Here is a 17158-nt window from a genome sequence, read left to right as displayed (position 1 = left end):
GAAATTTTCAGCTGGAAAAAAGGAAGTGACTTCCCTGCTGGAGAACTGCAGTGTGTCAGTGTTCAGCCCACAGGCTCAGCGTGCAGGGCTGGTTCTGCAGTGGTGGAGGGTTTGTTAGGTCCTACGAAGTGACTCTCCATGAAGGAATTCTTCTGGAGCTGTTGGGAAACACATTCCCGGCCGTTCCACCACGAGGCTCCCACATGGCTGGCAGTGTCTGAGCTGCTGCTGAGACAGGGGTGGGAACCAGCACATCCCTTGCTATTTTGGGTCCCTGGGGAAGGGGAGGGATGAAACACAGATGGAAGGCACTGATTCATCTCACTGGGCTCATCCCGGTGCAGTCTGGGGCCGTTATCCCTGGGGTCCTGGGGAGACTCTGTCACTACTCCATGACTAAGGATTTTCCACCAATCCAGGTTTTTTTTTTCCATGCTGTCACCACATCCTGATGCCTTTTACAGTCATTCTGATCTGTCTGCCTGTCACATCCTAAGGGATTCAGAGATTAATTTCCCTCATATCTATTATTAAGCCTTTTATTTAAAACTTCCTGATGTCTGTCTCCTGTAGCTGAGCTGCCAGGAGCTATTCCAGTGTTTGCTTCTGGGGGCTCAGCTCAAGGTGGGAATTGGCAGGAGGGTCCCCTCAGTGTGGATTTAAAAGAGTGGTAGAGAGCGAATCATTATTTTTTATTTCCCCTTCCCCAGGTTCAGACACAAAACTGCAGCACCCAAGTCTTTGGAGACTCAAAGCTCTACATTATATACTGTGTATAGATATAAATATATATATAGAGAGAGATTAGATAAATGCAGTTAAATTAATGGGATTCAGCAAAATATTTCCATGCCCCCTGTGGCTGTTAAATGCTGTAATTTGTGGCATTTTCCCCCTTCCTGTGACAAACACACACCTGTGACTGGTGGTGTTCCAGGGACTCACCTGACCCCACCGTGGCCCCTCTAAGTCCCCATCCCAGGCAGCCTCTGCTCTCCAGCTGCTGTTTCCAGAGGGGTGGGAATGTCACCTCTGGGGCAGAACAAAGAGCTCTTCAAAGCTCCGGGGCTGCTGCTGAGCCGGGCTGTGCCCGCAGAGGCTTTGTCATGCAGCCACAAACCCCAGCTTTCAACCCAATCCATTTGTTTTACAATGATCTGAGCCAGGGCCACAAGCACCTGCTCCTCACTCCCACTAATCTTCTCATTAACTCTTAATGAGGGCCCGGAGCTGTTTAGATGGTGTAGATATCATGGAATTCAACTAATCCACTTGAAAGTAGTGGAAGTTCAGAATTAATTAAAAATGTGAAAGGCAAGGAAATCCACCTCAGTCACTTGGGCACGAAGCAGGAGCTGCATTGTACAATTAGTTCAGAGTCAGATGTTTGTCCATGGAAAACAGCTGGGAAGAGTCCTGGAGAGAAATCCATGTGGAATCTCAAAAAGGGTTCTTTTCAGTCTAGGGAAAGGGGAACAGGTACACACTCACTCTAGGGACCTACCACCCTACGAGAAACAGTCCAGGTACGGTTGGCAGTTTTCATTTATTCAGCTTAAACAAAGATATCTTTTAAAAAAATAATCAATAAATAAACCAGACATCACCAAGGAGACACTGTATCGAGTGGAGAACCCTCAGGGACATCAAGCAGAGCCCCCAGCACTCTGTAGGGCCGCTCTCCACAGCACAATGGAGGACACTGTGCACGGCCCACAAACAACACGGGCTGTTCCCTACGAGCCCCGGGGGTTTATAATGCCCTATTCATGGATGTGGGATTTGTCACTCTCCACACAAAACACCACTGTTGAATCCAGGGCTTTGTACCTTGTTTGCCACCGCTGGCAAAAAGTGCTAAAATCATTTATCCAATCTTACAGCAAGAGGGAAGCTCCAAAGCAGCAACAAATTCCCTGGGAACAGGATGCTGGAGGTATAAATCCGTACCGGCAAAAGCAGAGCCCACCCGGCCGCCCGGAGTTCCAGGACAGGGACTGTCCCACAAGACTGGGCCAGGTGTGTTCACAGAATCACAGGATGATTTGGGTTCAAAGGGATCTTAAAAACCATCTTATCCCACTCCTTGCCACGGACAGGGACACCTTCCACTATCCAACCTGGCCTTGGACACTTCCAGGGATCCAGGGGCAGCCACAGCTTCTCTGGGCAACCTGTGCCAGGACCTGCCCACAGTCAGGAATTTCTTCCCAATATCCCATCTAACCCTGCCCTCTGGTAGTGGGAAGCCATTTCCCCTTGTCCTGGCACTCCAGGTCCTTGTCCAAAGTCCCTCTCCAGCTCTCCTGGAGCCCCTTTAGGTGCTGGCACCTCCAGCTCTCTCAGGTGAAGCTGAATCTGCCAATCCCAATCCCTTTCCCATTGATTACTAGCCAGAATCCACTATAGATGGAGTATATTCCATCAGACATTCCAGCTTCCCAGTTCCCTCTGCCCTGTCACAAACCACATTTGGGGTTTTTTTGTGTCAGAAAACAACTAATTATCCTGAAAACCAAGTTATCAGCTAAAGTGCAGGAGCCCTGCAGTGAGAAGCTCACATCCATCTTCAGACTGGGAATCCAGCACAGCCCATAAGGATTCTCCCCTACCCACACAGACAGTAACAAACCCAGCCTTGGAAAATAGTGCCTATAAAACTTCCAACAGCACTTCCATGAGGTGTCATGGAAAGAACAGAACAAAGGCCTGTTCTGTGTCAGTAATTCTGCATAAGAGAAGCCTCATCCCTTCCCCAGCTCCGCCATCCTTCCACCAGCACAGGCAGCAGGACAATCCCACGGGCTGTCCTTTGGCTGCCGAGAAAAGAAGCACAAACCTTTAGAAAAATACAATGCAAGAAAAAATTTGAGATAAAAATATATACCTTTGGTTAAAAACCATCCCTTTAACGAGGCCTTTGTAACTCAGCTAGAACAGAAAAGCTTCACCTCGACTCAACAGTAGTAAAAATTAGTTCTAAGCTTTTTTTTTTTTCCTAACCCAGAGGACCCTTCTAAAACCTCATTAATTTGTTTTCCCCGGGATTTACACATTTGATGTTCATTATTTATAGGGATCATTATATTTGCAGCAATAAACTATGTAAGTTTTCCACGAAGAGGATGTTTGGAGCACAAGCTCCTCCACCAACAGTCTTTTTTACCACCTGGAAGTTGTTAATTAAAGAACCGTTGAAACATGTAGTTTTCCTCAGATACCAAATAGCCAAACTTCTTGTAGAAATCCACGTTTTTGGGCAGACATTCCAGCGTGATTTTGTAACAGTTCAGTCTCTTACTTAGCAAGGTGAGGGTGGATATTAATCTGGGAAAGACAGAAAACCAACAGTTAAATGTTGGGTCAGCGAGCATGTAATTAGTTAAATTATCACAGTGACAACACTGAGGTCTGAGAGCACTGACAGAACTCCCTGCGTTTTCCCGTGGATCATTTTATTCCCAGCTGGCTGAACTCTTCCCAGGTCCCTGGCAGGGCGGATCTGCCCTGCAGGAAGCTGTAAGTGCTCGGTGCCCACCTGCTGCTGAATGGAAAAGGTGGGGAAATACTCACAGTTTTCCAAGCTGCTTCCCCCTGCACTCCCCGCTGACCACCACGTCCTCTATCCTCCCTCTCTGTGGAAACACAGCCAAGGGTTAGGATTGGAATTCCCCTTCCAGCTTCCCACCACGGGATCCAGGAGTGGATCTCCAGCTCCCTGTTTTCACAGTCTGGCTGGGATTCCCAGCAGGGAGATCCTTGTGCACCTGCTCCATCAGAGCCACGTCTGACTCGTGCAGAAGCTCCACTTTATTTTGGGGAAGGGAGAACGGGACAGACCTCCAAATGTAGTTTTCCCTTAGGAAAAGCCCAAGTTTGCTTTTATTATTAGCTGAGCACCCAAATGAGAGATGTTTTTAAAATACTTGATGTCTTTAAATATATATTTTAAAATATTTACATTTTTAGTGTTGGAAAAGCCCTCTAAGAGCACGAGTGCAACCATTCCCCCAGCACTGCCAAGGCCACCACTGACCCATGTCCCCAAGTGCCACATCCACAGTGGCTTTGAAATCCCTCCAGGGATGGGGACTCCACCACTGCCCTGGGCAGCTGTGCCAGGGCTGGACAACCCTCTCCGTGAGGAAAGTTTTCCTGATATCCGACCTAAACCATCCCTGGCACGACTTAAGGCCGTCACCACATCATAATGCCATAAAAACACCATGCCCAGAGTCAGGGATGGGATCTTTTCCTCCCTTCACAGCTGCAGTGACAGGATTTACCTTGGCACAGGAGTGAGTGAATTTATGTTCTATAACCAGCGTTGCTGTAGCAACGATCTGTCCAAGGTTTGTGTCCTCCACGACGGTAACAAAATAATCTCCCGATCTCTTCATGTGCTCGAAGGTTTCTGTGGGAGTAGAGGGGGGAACAGTCAATTTAGTCTCAGATTAAACTGCAGGGAAGTCTGACACTTGCAGCACATTCTGACTGCAGATTACTGTGGGATCACAAGGAAGATGCACCCAAGACCCCAGAGCCTGAAAGCCCAGGAGTCAGACTAAACCAAGAAAAAGCAGAAATTAAAGTCAATTCCTTTTCCTCAGCTGCCCAGATGTCCTTCCTTCCTTCCCCAGTGTCTCTGGGCTCAAACAGAATTCCAGTCTGGCTTGTGTTGGAAGGGACTTAAAGGCCATCTCGTTCAACCCCTGCCATGGGCAGGGACACCTCCCACTAGCCCAGGTTGCTCCAAGTCCTGTCCAACCTGGCCTTGGACACTTCCAGGGATCCAGGGGCAGCCACAGCTTCTCTGGGCAACCTGTGCCAGGGCCTCCCCACTTTCACAGGGAGGAATTTCTTCATGGAAAGGGTTGTCCAGCCCTGGCACAGCTGCCCAGGGCAGTGGTGGAGCCACCATCCCTGGAGGGATTTAAAAGTCACATGGATGTGGTACTTGGGGACACAGTTTAATGGTGGGCTTGGCCTAGATCCTGTGATTCCCTGCATCCCTGGCTTCTTCCCCAGTGCCTGCCCCAGCCAAGGAGTGGGATCTAAAAGGGACCTGAAGTGGGCCCCAAGAGAGCTGGAGAGGGACTTTGGACAAGGGCCTGGAGTGACAGGACAAAGGGGAATGGTTTCCCACTGCCAGAGGGCAGGGTTAGATGGGATACTGGGGAGAAATTCCTGAGTATGAGGGTGGGCAGGCCCTGGCACAGGTTGCCCAGAGAAGCTGTGGCTGCCCTTGGATCCCTGGAAGTGTCCAAGGCCAGGCTGGACGGGGCTTGGAGCAACCCAAAATCAGCCCAAACAACCCATCCTACCTTCTGCCAGGTGTCTAAAGCTCAGTCTCAAAAGCAGGTTCACAGTTTAGGCCTGTCCCAGCCAAGCAGCCCTCAGAGATCGCTGCAGCTGGATCCAAGGCTGAGTGCCAAAGGCTGCCTCAGGGGAGCTGAGCTCATCACTCCCCCTGGCATCAGGCAGTCAAAGCCTCACTCCCAGGCAGCTCTGCTGGCAGCATCAGTATCCTCAGGTTCCCAAAAACCTCTATGGAAATGCCAAGGAATAATGACACACTCACTGATAAACTGCTCCGGGCTCGTAACTCCGGTTTCCGTCAGCTGACCCAGAACCTTGAAAAAGCCTGGTGGAAAAGAGGGAGGAACAAACAACCCTCAGGAAGGGACAGACACACACAGTTAGCTCTAAATGGCACCCAACAGCCTGTTTGGAGAGTTACCATTCCATCCAACTCCCACCCTGGGCAATGCTGAAGGACCAGCTGAAGCATCAGAGCAAAGTGCAGAAGGTGCAAGAAAAGGATAACCCTGGAATTATGTGACATTCAGCTGCATGTCCAAAAACAACTTTTTTATCCAAACCGCAGAACTGAAGGAGAATTCAGGCACCAAGATGCCAGTTCATGTTGCTCTGGTATTAAAGGGAACAGTATGAACAATTGTGCTCCCTCTCTAAAGCTGTGGGGAATAGGAAGCTGTGGAATATTCAATTTAAATTTAAGATTAAAACAGTAAACCCAGTTTTCAGGGTTACCCCACACAGCACCAACCCACAGTGCCAAGTGCTCAGATTCAGGGCAGTGTTCATGGCCCTAAACCTGCCAGAACTCCAGGAGCATTTGGACAAGGCTCTCAAGGCACATGGTGGGAATGCTGGGGTGTTGTGTAGAGAGCCAGGAGTTGGACTCAGTCAGGATGTCCGTGACCCCATGAAATTGCTTACTGAGAAAAATATCCCAAATCAGGGGGAACAAGCGATCCCGACCTACAGAGAGCCTATGCCCAAACACACATTGCTGACTCAGCGATGATCACACAGGATGATCAAACCTCGGTTTAAATCAGCCGTGCAAAGCGGCCTCAGAACCAGCCCATCCCCGGGATCCAGCGGAGAAATGGCGGGAGAGAACGTCGTGGTGTTCTCGCTCCAGTCCAGCTCGTGCAGGATCCTCGGGTCAAACATGGGCGTGTCGTCGGGCATCACGGTGGCCACGGGCATCATGGCTGCGCCACGGGATCTGCAACGGAACAGGGGAGGAACGCTCGGGTTTGCTGTCAGCACCAAGTCAGGTGTTTCCCGCGGTCGAGGCACGCCCTGGGACGCTCCTCGAGGATGTAAGGATGTAAGGCCTCAACCTTCACCCGAGGAGGTCGCTGGGCAAACGCAGAGTGCGCAGACACCGCGCACGTCACCGAGTCAACACACGGTGCTTTGGTGTTTATCTTGGGAAAACAACCTGATAAAACAACCTGCACCAAGCAGGATATTTAAACTCTGCAGCCCTCTGAACAAGGAAGGCATCACTCCCCAGAAGCCTCCCAACATCCTCTTTAAAGATCACCTGCATTCCGGTTCACCGGCAGCAGGAATAACGCACTTTTTTCCAACCCATAAATATTTAATGTCTCGGGCACGAGGCACCACAACCCAGAGCTGAGAACGCAGGTGATGCCACAGCTCCAGCCCAAACTGCCCCTCCCGGGCTTGTCCTGTTTGCTCCAGGTGTTTACAGAGCCCAGCTGCTGAGCAGTGTCCCTGAACAGGGAAAACACAAGTGCCAAGGCGATGGTGACACCTGTTAATGATTAAAGAGACTCAGGAACTGGGCTTTATTCGGACTAACAGGAAGCAAAGGGATGTATTTTCCTTACTGAGTTCAAAGCCAGGCTGGACAGGGCTTGGAGCAACCTGTGGAAGGCATCCCTGCCCATGGAAGGGGGTGGAAGTGGATCTTTTTAAGGTCCCTTCCAACCCAAACCACTCTGGGATTCCATGATACAGGAAAACAGTTCTTATATGGTCACCTGTGCAATATCTGGTCAGGGTTCTGGCATGAGCAGAGCTCACGGGAACTCCTCCTGAGGCCAGTTCCTTTTTACACCTCCAAATTTCCCTCAGCTGCTCCAGAAATGGTGCAGCAGCCACGCACCAGTGGACAGGCCAAATAAACATCAGCAACAAAAAGTGCTTTTGGGGTGACACTTTTTACAACAGGACACCTCCCAGCCCTGTCAAGCTGTGAGAAAAGTACAAAGGGTGTCACCCACGAGGCATCTCACAGCCTAAGTGCAGCACAGGAGCCTCAAAAGTGAAAGTGGCTCCAGAAATCCAACTTAAAAAAAAAAAAAAAAAGCTTCTCAAAATAAAAGCCAATGCAAAATTTTTTTTTATGCCACAACAGCCTTTAAATCCCTGCTCTTGTCTTAATTTTGCATATGAGAGTTAAAAAATAAGCAATTAAACAGCAGCACAAACTCTCATCCTGCGTGAATTTCCAAAATGAAACAGCTGGAAAGATGAAGGGCAAAGAAAAACATTTCCATAAATATCTCTGTTCCCTTACAGGGCCTTCCTAGAATTCCCAAGTGTCCACACCAGCATCCCAACAGTGCCCTGCACAGAATAAAACCAACCTCATGAATTCCAGCTCAGGGTTACAGCACCCCAAGCTCACGGGGCAGTGGGGGAAATAAAATTCGTGATGCTCTTTGAGCAATCAGCGACAAAGTGGGAGTTATTTTCCAAACTGCTTCCGGCACAGCTGGAGCAGGACAGAGTTGGAAGCTTCACACACCTTCTGGAGGGAGGAATATGGCTTAGATTACTGTCAATTAAAAATTAAATAAAGGATTAATTAGTGCACGGTGAGGAAGAAGAGCTCTGGCCTTTGGGTTGTCCTGGTGCACAGCTGAAGTCTCCCTGGAGCATCCTGGGATTCCCACTGTGTGTTGGGAGCGGGAGCAGGGTATGCACAGGGATCTTGGAAGGTGTGGGGGGGGTTTCAGTGGGTGCTTGGCCAGGACTCTGCCAGTTCCCCAGTTTTGGGGGATGGGGTGACAGAGCCACCAGGGCCTCCACCATGTGTGACCCCTCGGGGGGTCCCCACAGCTCCCCTCAGGTGAAGCAGAACCCCAACACACAACCAACCCCTCGGGGCGTCCCCTCACCCCACACACAGACGCTTGGGGGGGGCCCACACCCCCTCACCCCACACACAGCCCCTGAAGGAGGGGGTCCCACACACCCTCAGTTCTTCTCAGCAGCCCCTTGGTGCGGGACCCCCCCCCACACAACCAGCCCCTCAAAGGGTGTCCCCTCACTCCGCATATATCCCCTCACCTCCCACACAAAACATCAGGGGGTCCCCAGACACCCTCACCTCACCACGAAGCCTTTTTGGGGGGTTCCCTCACCCCCCCCACCCCCGACCCACAGACCCTCGAGGGGGGAAAAGGGTCCCACACGCCCTCACCCCACACACAGCCCCTTTGAGGGGGGTTCCGCACCCCTTCACCTCACACACGACCCCTCGGGGGCGTTCCCACCCCCCCGTTACCCCGCACGCAGCCCCTCGGAGGGGTCCCCTCACCTCACACACGACCCCTCAGGGCGTTCCCACCCCCCGTTACCCCGCACGCAGCCCCTCGGAGGGGTCCCTCACTCACACACGACCCCTCAGGGGGTCCCTCAGGGGGTCCCTCAGGGGTCCCTCAGGGGTCCTCAGCCCCCCCGCACTCACCGCTCGCGCCGGTCCCGCCGCACGCGCCGCACGGACGTGGCAGCGGGGGAGGGGCGGGGCCGGCCCGGCGCGCGGCGCGCGCGCGTCCGCCCGCCCACCCCGCGTGCGTTCGCGCGCGCGCAGCCAATCGCGGCCAACCCTCCCCAGCCGGCACTGCGGGCCAATCGCAGCCCTCCGGCCACGCCCCCGCCCGCCCGCGAGACCTTTCGGCACAGACCCCGCCCTCGCCGCGCCGTGGCCACGCCCCCCTCCCTCAGGAGGCCACGCCCCCTCCCTCCCCGCCGCGCCCCGCCCTGAGCGCAGGGCCGAGATGGCGGGCGGTGACCTGTGGGGCTGTGGTGGGCTCTGCTGGTTTTGTCGCTGGTCCTGCCGCCCCGCCAGCCTCGAGAGTCTTCTCACCCTCACAGATACCCCCCTGGGTTCAGCAGGCGAGGGCAGCGAGGCTGCCAGGACCGCAGCTCTCCCCATCACCCCGCCGCAGGGGCGCAAAGGCGGAGGCGTTTGCCCTGGGAGGGTTTGGAGTCATACATTGACAGGAGGGTTTGGGTTGGAAGGGACCTTAAAAATCGTCTCGTTCCAGCCCCTGCCGTGGTCAGGGACACCTTGCACTATGTCAGGTTGCTCCAAGCCCTGTCCAACCTGGCCTTGGACACTTCCCAGGGATCCAGGGGCAGCCACAGCTTCTCTGGGCAACCTGTGCCAGGGCCTGCCCACCCTCACAGCCAGCAATTCCTTCCCAATATCCCATCTCACCCTGCCCTCTGGCAGTGGGAAGCCATTCCCCCTTGTCTTGTCACTCCAAGCCCTCGCTTTGATAATGTTCATCTCTGTGGGATTGTTTTTGGAGGCTCCATTGCTCCCCTTGGCCAAGACCTGTGGTGGGATGGGCCTTGTTCAGCCTCCAACATCATGGGTGAGGGTTTTTCTTCATTTTCAATAAAAAAACCCAACTTTGAGATCGTCTCAAGAGACCGTTTTGTGAATAGTTGAGGTCAGGGCACGCGTGTAGCTTTGAGCAGAACTGGTGAGCACAATAATTACACAAAACGCTTCTGAGACGTGATTTTCATTTTCCACGCGTCTCCCCCGTTATTTTACCCTGCGAGTGAATCACTCTGTAACCCTGGAAACAATCAACATTCCTTATTTTTGACTTCTTCAGGCCCAGAGTGACCAGATGACACACACACCCCAACCTCCCTGGGTTCAGGCACACCCAAAATGTGGGGGCGAAGCTCCCAGACTGGAGCCAGGGGAGTCACTGCAACATTTAACCTTTTTCTGCAAGGGAAAGGCACAAACTGGGTGTGAGTTTTCCCTCTTATCCCTCCTCTGTTTATTTCCTTTGTTTTGAGGGGTTAAGAGGACCGGGAGTGTCCCATCCATGATAAAAAATGAACATTATGTTGTGCTGCTTTGGCTTGTTGAACAGGGAGATTGGGAGTGTGGACACGTTTCCCCTGCGTGAAAAACGACAGAGGTTTGTCTGTGGTGCCTGTTCCATGCTGGGAAGGTTTTGTGGGTATGAGGTAGATTTTACATTGTGCCTAAGTCAGTGGGGACTTTTCAAAGGTTTTTTAAACCAAAATCGTGCCATAACAAGGCCATGGCCACATGGGGTCAGCCCAGCTCTCCCCAGTGAGGTTCAGAGCAGAGGTTCTGGATCTGCACTGGGAATATGGTGACTTTCGGACAAGCCTCATCCAGGTGCATCCTCCCAGTTTCCAACCATGGCTGTGCAGGGACATCCTGACCCGGGGGTCCATCTGGCCCGTGGGATTTAACAGCTGAGCAGCACAGTCCTCTGGGTGTGCATCTCAGCTCCCGACCTCCAGAGCTCCTGTGCTGCAATGGGACGTTGAAAAATGATGAAAAAATCTTTATTTTTTTTTTTCAGTTAAACCTCTTGCCCTGCCTCAGCAGGGCTGGGGTTGTCAGTCCTGGAGACCAGTGCTGTCCTATTTACCACCACAAGTGCTGACAAACCTTTCTGCACGTGGATTTTGTAGCAACAAGAGTCTGAACCAGAGCGGGGAAATGATCTGGATCCTGTCATTCCAGGCCCTTGTAAATAGTCCCTCTCCATCTTTCTCAGAGCTGCCTTCAGGTCACCATTGAGCCTTCTTGAACAGTCCCAATTTTCTCATCCTTTCCTGATAGCAGAGGTGATCCATCCCTCTGATCACCTTGGTAGCCTCCTCTGGACTCGCTTCAACAGGACAATTATATTAATTAGTGTGTCCAGCACGGGAAAGCTGGATCAGGGATCAGCCACTTTGCTGAGTCAGCACTTGAAATGTGCTTTGCTCCTCTCTGGTGACCAGTGACAGGACCCGAGGGAACAGCTGGAGCTGTGTCAGGAGAGGGTTAGGTTGGATATTGGGAAAAGGTTCTTCCCCCAGAGGGTGGTTGGCGCTGAACAGGCTCCCCAGGGCAGTGGGCACAGCCCCAAGGCTGCCAGAGCTCCAGGAGGGTTTGGACAACGCTCTGAGGGACAGGGTGGGATTGTTGGGGTGTCCTGTGCAAGGCCAGGAGCTGGACTGGGTGATCCTTGTGGGTCCCTTCCAACTCAGGGTATTCTCTGATTCTTACCAGGGCCTGTGAGGATCCACAGCAGCCAACAGAGAAATCCTCCCAGTACCTCCAGGGGCAGGATTTGGATGATGAAGACCAAGGGGAAAGCTGAAATCACACATTTCCACTGATTTCCACATTTCCACGTGTCCTCTCTGATGGTTCCACTGTGGTGTATTCTGTTGCAGAGGGGGAAAAAACCCTCTCCAGCCAAGTGATATCCTCTGGCTGCTCCGAATTTGCCAGCGCTGGAACAGGGCGGTCACAAAGCAGGGAAATTGAAAATTCCTGACAGCAGGACAGTTCAGAAGGATGGGAAAGGAGCCATGCACTTGCCTGATGTAAATGTCTGAGCCCTAACACACCCTGCTATTTATGAGGAGGGAAAAAAGTGCTCTCCTTTCCTTCGGCTCCGTGACACAAGGCAAGAAGAACGAATAAATCCCTGCCACAACAAAAGTGTTTACATTCTGTTTTGGAAACACGCTCAGGGCTTGGAATACCCAGGGACCAGACTCTTTGGTTCTTTTTAACCTCTCCTAGGCAGGGCTGTATCCAACCACCAATAAATCCTTGGGGGTGGAAATGTGTGAAGAGCTGCACAAACCGGCTCCGGGCACCTGGATTTTGCAGAGGACCCAGCTCCTGTTTATCCCCTGGAAAGAAAGATGCTGCTGTGTGTCTCCCAAGGTGGATAAAATAAAGGCAAGAGGAAACCTGGCAAAGCTCTGCTGCCATCCAGCTGGCCCCCTGGGCCCTGGGAAATGGCATTTCCTTGGGGCTTAGGATGGTGCTAGAGCAGTTATGGAAGGAGAAGTGCAATCTGGACTGTGTCTGCCTCCCTAGAAGTAATTATCCCATCATTATCCAAGCAGCCAAATGTAATTTAACTGCAGGGGAAGTGTTGGGAACCACAGGTGTGTTGCAGCCCCAGCCTGCCATCCATGGAGGCTGGAAGTGTTCAGTGTCTTCAGTGTCTCTCATCTTTCCTGCTCAGTTTCCCAAACCCACTTTTTTTTTTTTTTTTTCATGGAGAAAATCCCTACCTGAGGCTGACAACATCTCACCTCGTTAGTGCTCAAATATCCTGGCCTAGAGGCCCAGTCAGAGCTTGAAAGATACACAAAAGCAGTTCAAAAACTTATTTATGGCTGTCACCTTCCTTTGCATGTGTTTTATGGGATGTACGATAGCGTCAACTCATCCCAGAAAACTGGAGCTGGGATCAGATCATGAAACTGGCTGATAGATATGGGGGATGAAGCCCAAATGGTGCTTCTGATCCCAAAGTGCTGCAGATACAGAGATACATGCACTGCAGGTGACTCCAGAGATTTGGGATCCCTGCAGGTGAAAGGACATTTTCTCACCAGCCACAGGCAGAGCACTCCCAGTGACAGATCTTCCCCTGCAAAATGAGCACACTGTGGATTCCACAAGCCCTTTTTCTGGGTGGATTAGTGAGTAAATGGCAGGTTTTATCTGTTTCCTTTCCACCAAGGTGGCACCGAGCTGACATTTGTCTGGTGACTGTCTCTGCAGATACCCTGTCACCCGACATCCCATCAGTGGGACACTTTAGGAGCATCTTCCTGTATTTCCCAAAGCTTGTATTTCTAGGAGCTCCATTAAATTCAGGATTGAAGCTTCCCCACAGGACATACAGCCTTGATCTCTCATCCTCTCCTTCTGTGGCTGCTGGGGGATACATGCCAGGGACAGAACTGGCCTCTCTGCAGCCGTGGGGCCAACCCTGCATCGTCAGATCAGCTGAAACCTGAGGGTAAAATCACCACCTTGCTGGGATGAGCAGGGGGAAGGGCTCCATCCCTGATCCCTTAGTGCAGATGAGGCCACGAGCAGGGAGAACAATCCCAAATTTCCCTCCGAAGGAACCCCCCTCCGGTTGCACATAGTGGGGAGACAGTGTCCAACCTTACCCCAGCTCTGGAGGAGCTGGTTCTTCCTGGAGATAGGCAGAGGATCTGGATGAGACAGGAGACACTTCCCAGCTTTTATTACCTCTGACCCAGCTGCAGATGGATCTGCTATTTAAAAAAAAAAAAAAAAAGGAAATTAAGCCAGAGCAGGTGGTTGTGGAGAGCAAACTCTCAGATCTGGGGAATAATTTAGCTCTGGGTGTATCAGAGCACTGGGAGGGGACTGTGACAAGTTGTGTGTTTGTTCTGATTCCCCCCCTCTGATTTTTGAGCTATGTGACCCATCCATGGAGATGGCCATGCCCTAGGAAGTGACGAGGAAGGGTGAAACTCCAGGTGCCTGCATGGAGGAAAATGCCCTGAGTGAAGGACTTGGAGAGTTTCCAAGGCCTCTGGAATGGCCACAAAGCTCCCGTGTGAGACCCGTAAGGGGAGGCTGGTCCTGGGGATGGAAAGGGACCTGGGGATGGGCTTTCACATCCAAGCCAGCTTTGGGCTCACTGGGAACTGATGGTGGCAGATACACTCATGGGACTGAGGATTTAAACTGACACAGGGCAGATTTAGATGGGATATTGGGAAGGAATTGCTGGCTGTGAGGGTGGGCAGGCCCTGGCACAGGTTGCCCATAGAAGCTGTGGCTGCCCCTGGATCCCTGGAAGTGTCCCAGGCCAGGTTGGATGGGGCAGGGAGGTGGAACGAGATGGTCTTTAAGATCCCTTTAACCCAAACCACTCTGGGATTCCATAATTCTATGTTTGTCCCAGTGGCCATCCCTGTGTCCAGGCCGTGATCCCTCCTCAGTGCCAGACAGGCTATTGGGAACACGCTCGGCAGCGTCCCTCTCTCCCAACCATCCCTTTTCCCTCTAGGTGGAGTCATTACACATCAGATTTCAGCTTGTTCCATGTCTGGATCTGCTCCTGCAGCCGGGCAGACAACCAGATCCCTGCCACTGCCCGAATCCCCCTTGCCTGGGCGCTTCCTGGGAATTTGGTGACCTGAGTTTAATGAAGCCCAGTGTATCCTGGAGAGCTTCCACACCTGGGATGGGAAAGGTGAGCTGTGCTTTGGGGGTACCTGGGAAGGGGGAAGACAGGGATTGCTGAAAATGAAAGGAAAAGAATTAATCAGGGATGTACCATGGGCTCCACGGAGCATCTTCCCTTAATTCTGCTTCATGAGCTTCTCCTCCTTCCCCTCACCTTGTGCTGTGGTTGGAGGGGAGGGAAGGCAGGAAATCCTGCAGGGCTATTTCTGAACTCTGCTTTAATTAACGGTGTCATGAAGGGTGGGGACTGACTTGGTCACAGAGAGCTTGGAGGACAATTCCTGAAGCATAGGTTCCACATGTTCTCATTCCCAGGCCGGGTGGATGTCTGGGACAGCGCAGGAGTTCAGCTGGGGGTGCTGAGGGAGCAATTGGGGCTGGGCTCTGCCCTGGAAAATGTTCTACGCTCTCACTTGGTGCTTTTCCTGGTGCTCAGCTTGTTCCCTCGCCACCAACATTCCCCGTTCTCACTTCAGTTCTCTTCCAGGATACAGCATTCCAGTGCTTTTGCAGATTTAACATCCCTCTTCCTCCCCTTCTTTCATTTCCCAGTCCGTCTCAGACACGTTCCCATCCGCTCCTCCTGTTTATGGGAAGGGGAAAAGCATTCAGGAGATAAAGCAGCTGCCCAGAGCCATCACCCGGCCCCTGCTGCTCAGCCCGAGCTCCAGAGGAGCCCCCCGGATGTAAAACTGTATCCTTGGGAGTGCCTGACATGGGATTTTCATCTGTGAGATGATGTGAATCAGATGTGGTCCCTCATGATGGGACACAGCATGGATCGGGGCTGGAGGTGGCCCTGGGGCAGCTCCGTCCCTCTGGAATGACAGGCAGGGTTATTCCCAGGTTTTGCCATTCCCGAGAGCTTTCCTTGCCCTCCTCGTCAGGGCAAAAGCAAAACACACAGAGCTTTCCTCAGGGTCACCACTGGAGAGCAGCAGGTCTTTGCCCTCCTGCCTAAATCTGCTGAGAACCGTTAGGGAAATCAGGAACCTGATTTTTCCCGAGTGTCCCAGGTGAGGTCTGTCCATCCCTGCCTTCGAGGTGAGCAGGAATTGGTTGAGTTTGTTCAGCATCTGCTGTCCCACTGGTGGGGTGGAGCTCACACCTGAGCTCAGAGGGCCCAGGTGCTCTGAAAGGAAACAAGATGTGGAAAAGAAGGCAGGTTTAGAGGGATGTTGGGAAGGAATTCTTGGGTGGGAGGGTGGGGAGGCCCTGGCACAGGTTGCCCAGAGAAGCTGTGGCTGCCCCATCCCTGGAAGTGTCCAAGGCCAGGTTGGACAGGGCTTGGAGCAACCTGGGCTGGTGGAAGTTGTCCCTGTCCATGGCCCAGGGTGGAACTGGAGGAGCTTTAAGGTCCCTTCCAACCCAAACCATTCCATGATTCTATAAATGATTAAGGAATTACACAGGAGGAACAACAGAGCCGCTGTCATCCCATCCCATGAGTCCAGTTTGGAGGGCATTCCAGTGGGATATGGTGCCTTTCCTTGGACAGCCTGGGATGAGAGGGAAATTCACTTTCTCTGGGAACCCCCAAAACTCCCCTGTGTCCCCTCATACTTGTCCCTGAGCTGATGCAGTGCCTCCCTCTGGAACATGTCCCCAGGCAAGGGATTAATGGTAGCAGCTCCCAGCTGGGACCACTGGTGTGAGTCAAATTTCTAACCCAGATCCTCTCCCATTTCTCACCCCCTTTTCCAGGCAGGAAATCAAAGCCCAGCTAGCTCATTAGGGACTGACCAGCTGTTGACCAAAAGCCAAAAATAAAACCCAGAGCAAATGCTTTATTTGCTCAAACTGCTGCATTCTCAGAGGAGGGGGAGTGGGATTCTTCCAGCCAGAGGCTTCCCACCAGCTGGGAATCTGCAGCTTCACCGGGAGCCGACAGCACATGGGAGCTCTGTTACCAGGTCTTTGTCTCAACTAGGGATCAAAGGGAAAAAAAAATCCTGAATTATTTCAATATCTGACAGGTTCCTGTGCATTTGAGCCGCTGTGAAACAGAGGATCGGCCTTCCCAAGTCGCTGGGGATTTGGGAGAATATTTTGCTGCTCCCGTGTCAGGCTGAAAAAAGGAAAACTCCTGAAGTGCAGCTCCGCAGCCTCTTCCACGGATCAGATCAAATGCTGATCAAAGCCTCGAGCTCCCTGGCAGCTTTTTTTTCGGGATGAATTTGGCGCGTTGGGTTTTTAAATCCTCCTTAAACTGGTGTTTCCCACCCTCTCCCTCCCCAGCCCGCCGGCTGTTTTCGGCTCCCCGCGGGAGGGAGGGAGGGAGGTCCAGGTTTGCATCCCGAGGGTGTCACAGCCCTGCAGCCTGGGAAAAGTCCCCGTTTGCGTTCTGGAGTTACAAAAACCAGACAGGCAGAGCTTAAAGGAAACCAAAGGAGCAGTTTCTGGGGGGCCACTCAAGCCTGAAATATGTGGAACAGCTGGAGGGATGCAGGGGATTTCAAAGGGAAGGCTGGGATGCCGATGGAAGCTGCTTTGCACTGGTAGCTTACGGGAAGAGCTGCAAGCAGGGAGGCACTCAATTTTTTAAAAAAAATC

General features: G+C 52.3%; 1 protein-coding gene and 1 long non-coding RNA gene across 11 annotated transcripts in view; both read right to left on the bottom strand.

The window, feature by feature from the left end:
• GNPNAT1 (glucosamine-phosphate N-acetyltransferase 1) overlaps window positions 1-9095 on the bottom strand; it is a 152159-nt gene extending 143064 nt beyond the window's left edge. For 7 of the 10 annotated variants that reach the window (XR_007631515.1, XR_007631513.1, XR_007631517.1 and 4 more), the window contains exons 1-6: window positions 7935-8411; window positions 6351-6538; window positions 5582-5644; window positions 4287-4414; window positions 3574-3635; window positions 2187-3327 (exon numbers count right to left, since the gene is read on the bottom strand). Coding sequence is in view for 3 of the 10 variants with exons in the window: in XM_050336152.1 (XP_050192109.1) it covers window positions 3180-3327; window positions 3574-3635; window positions 4287-4414; window positions 5582-5644; window positions 6351-6538; window positions 7935-7939 (594 nt within the window). In the remaining 7 variants the exon portion in view is untranslated. Of the gene's footprint in view, window positions 1-1527; window positions 3328-3573; window positions 3636-4286; window positions 4415-5581; window positions 5645-6350; window positions 6539-7934; window positions 8412-8890; window positions 8906-9040 lie in introns of those variants that run through there. The other 3 variants (XM_050336154.1, XM_050336155.1, XM_050336152.1) reach the window with 3 other exon arrangements.
• LOC126650868 (uncharacterized) overlaps window positions 1528-17158 on the bottom strand; it is an 80808-nt gene continuing 65177 nt past the window's right edge. The window contains exon 2 of the long non-coding RNA XR_007631519.1: window positions 1528-2105. This is a non-coding gene — a long non-coding RNA (uncharacterized LOC126650868). The remainder of the gene's footprint in view (window positions 2106-17158) is intronic.

This window comes from Myiozetetes cayanensis, unplaced genomic scaffold (genome assembly GCF_022539395.1).
Source record: "Myiozetetes cayanensis isolate MyiCay16 unplaced genomic scaffold, myiCay2020 scf6-25, whole genome shotgun sequence".
In the NCBI taxonomy this organism is placed as follows: domain Eukaryota; kingdom Metazoa; phylum Chordata; class Aves; order Passeriformes; family Tyrannidae; genus Myiozetetes; species Myiozetetes cayanensis.
Note: the sequence above shows the minus strand (reverse complement) of the source record. Positions and strands in the feature narration are given on the sequence as shown.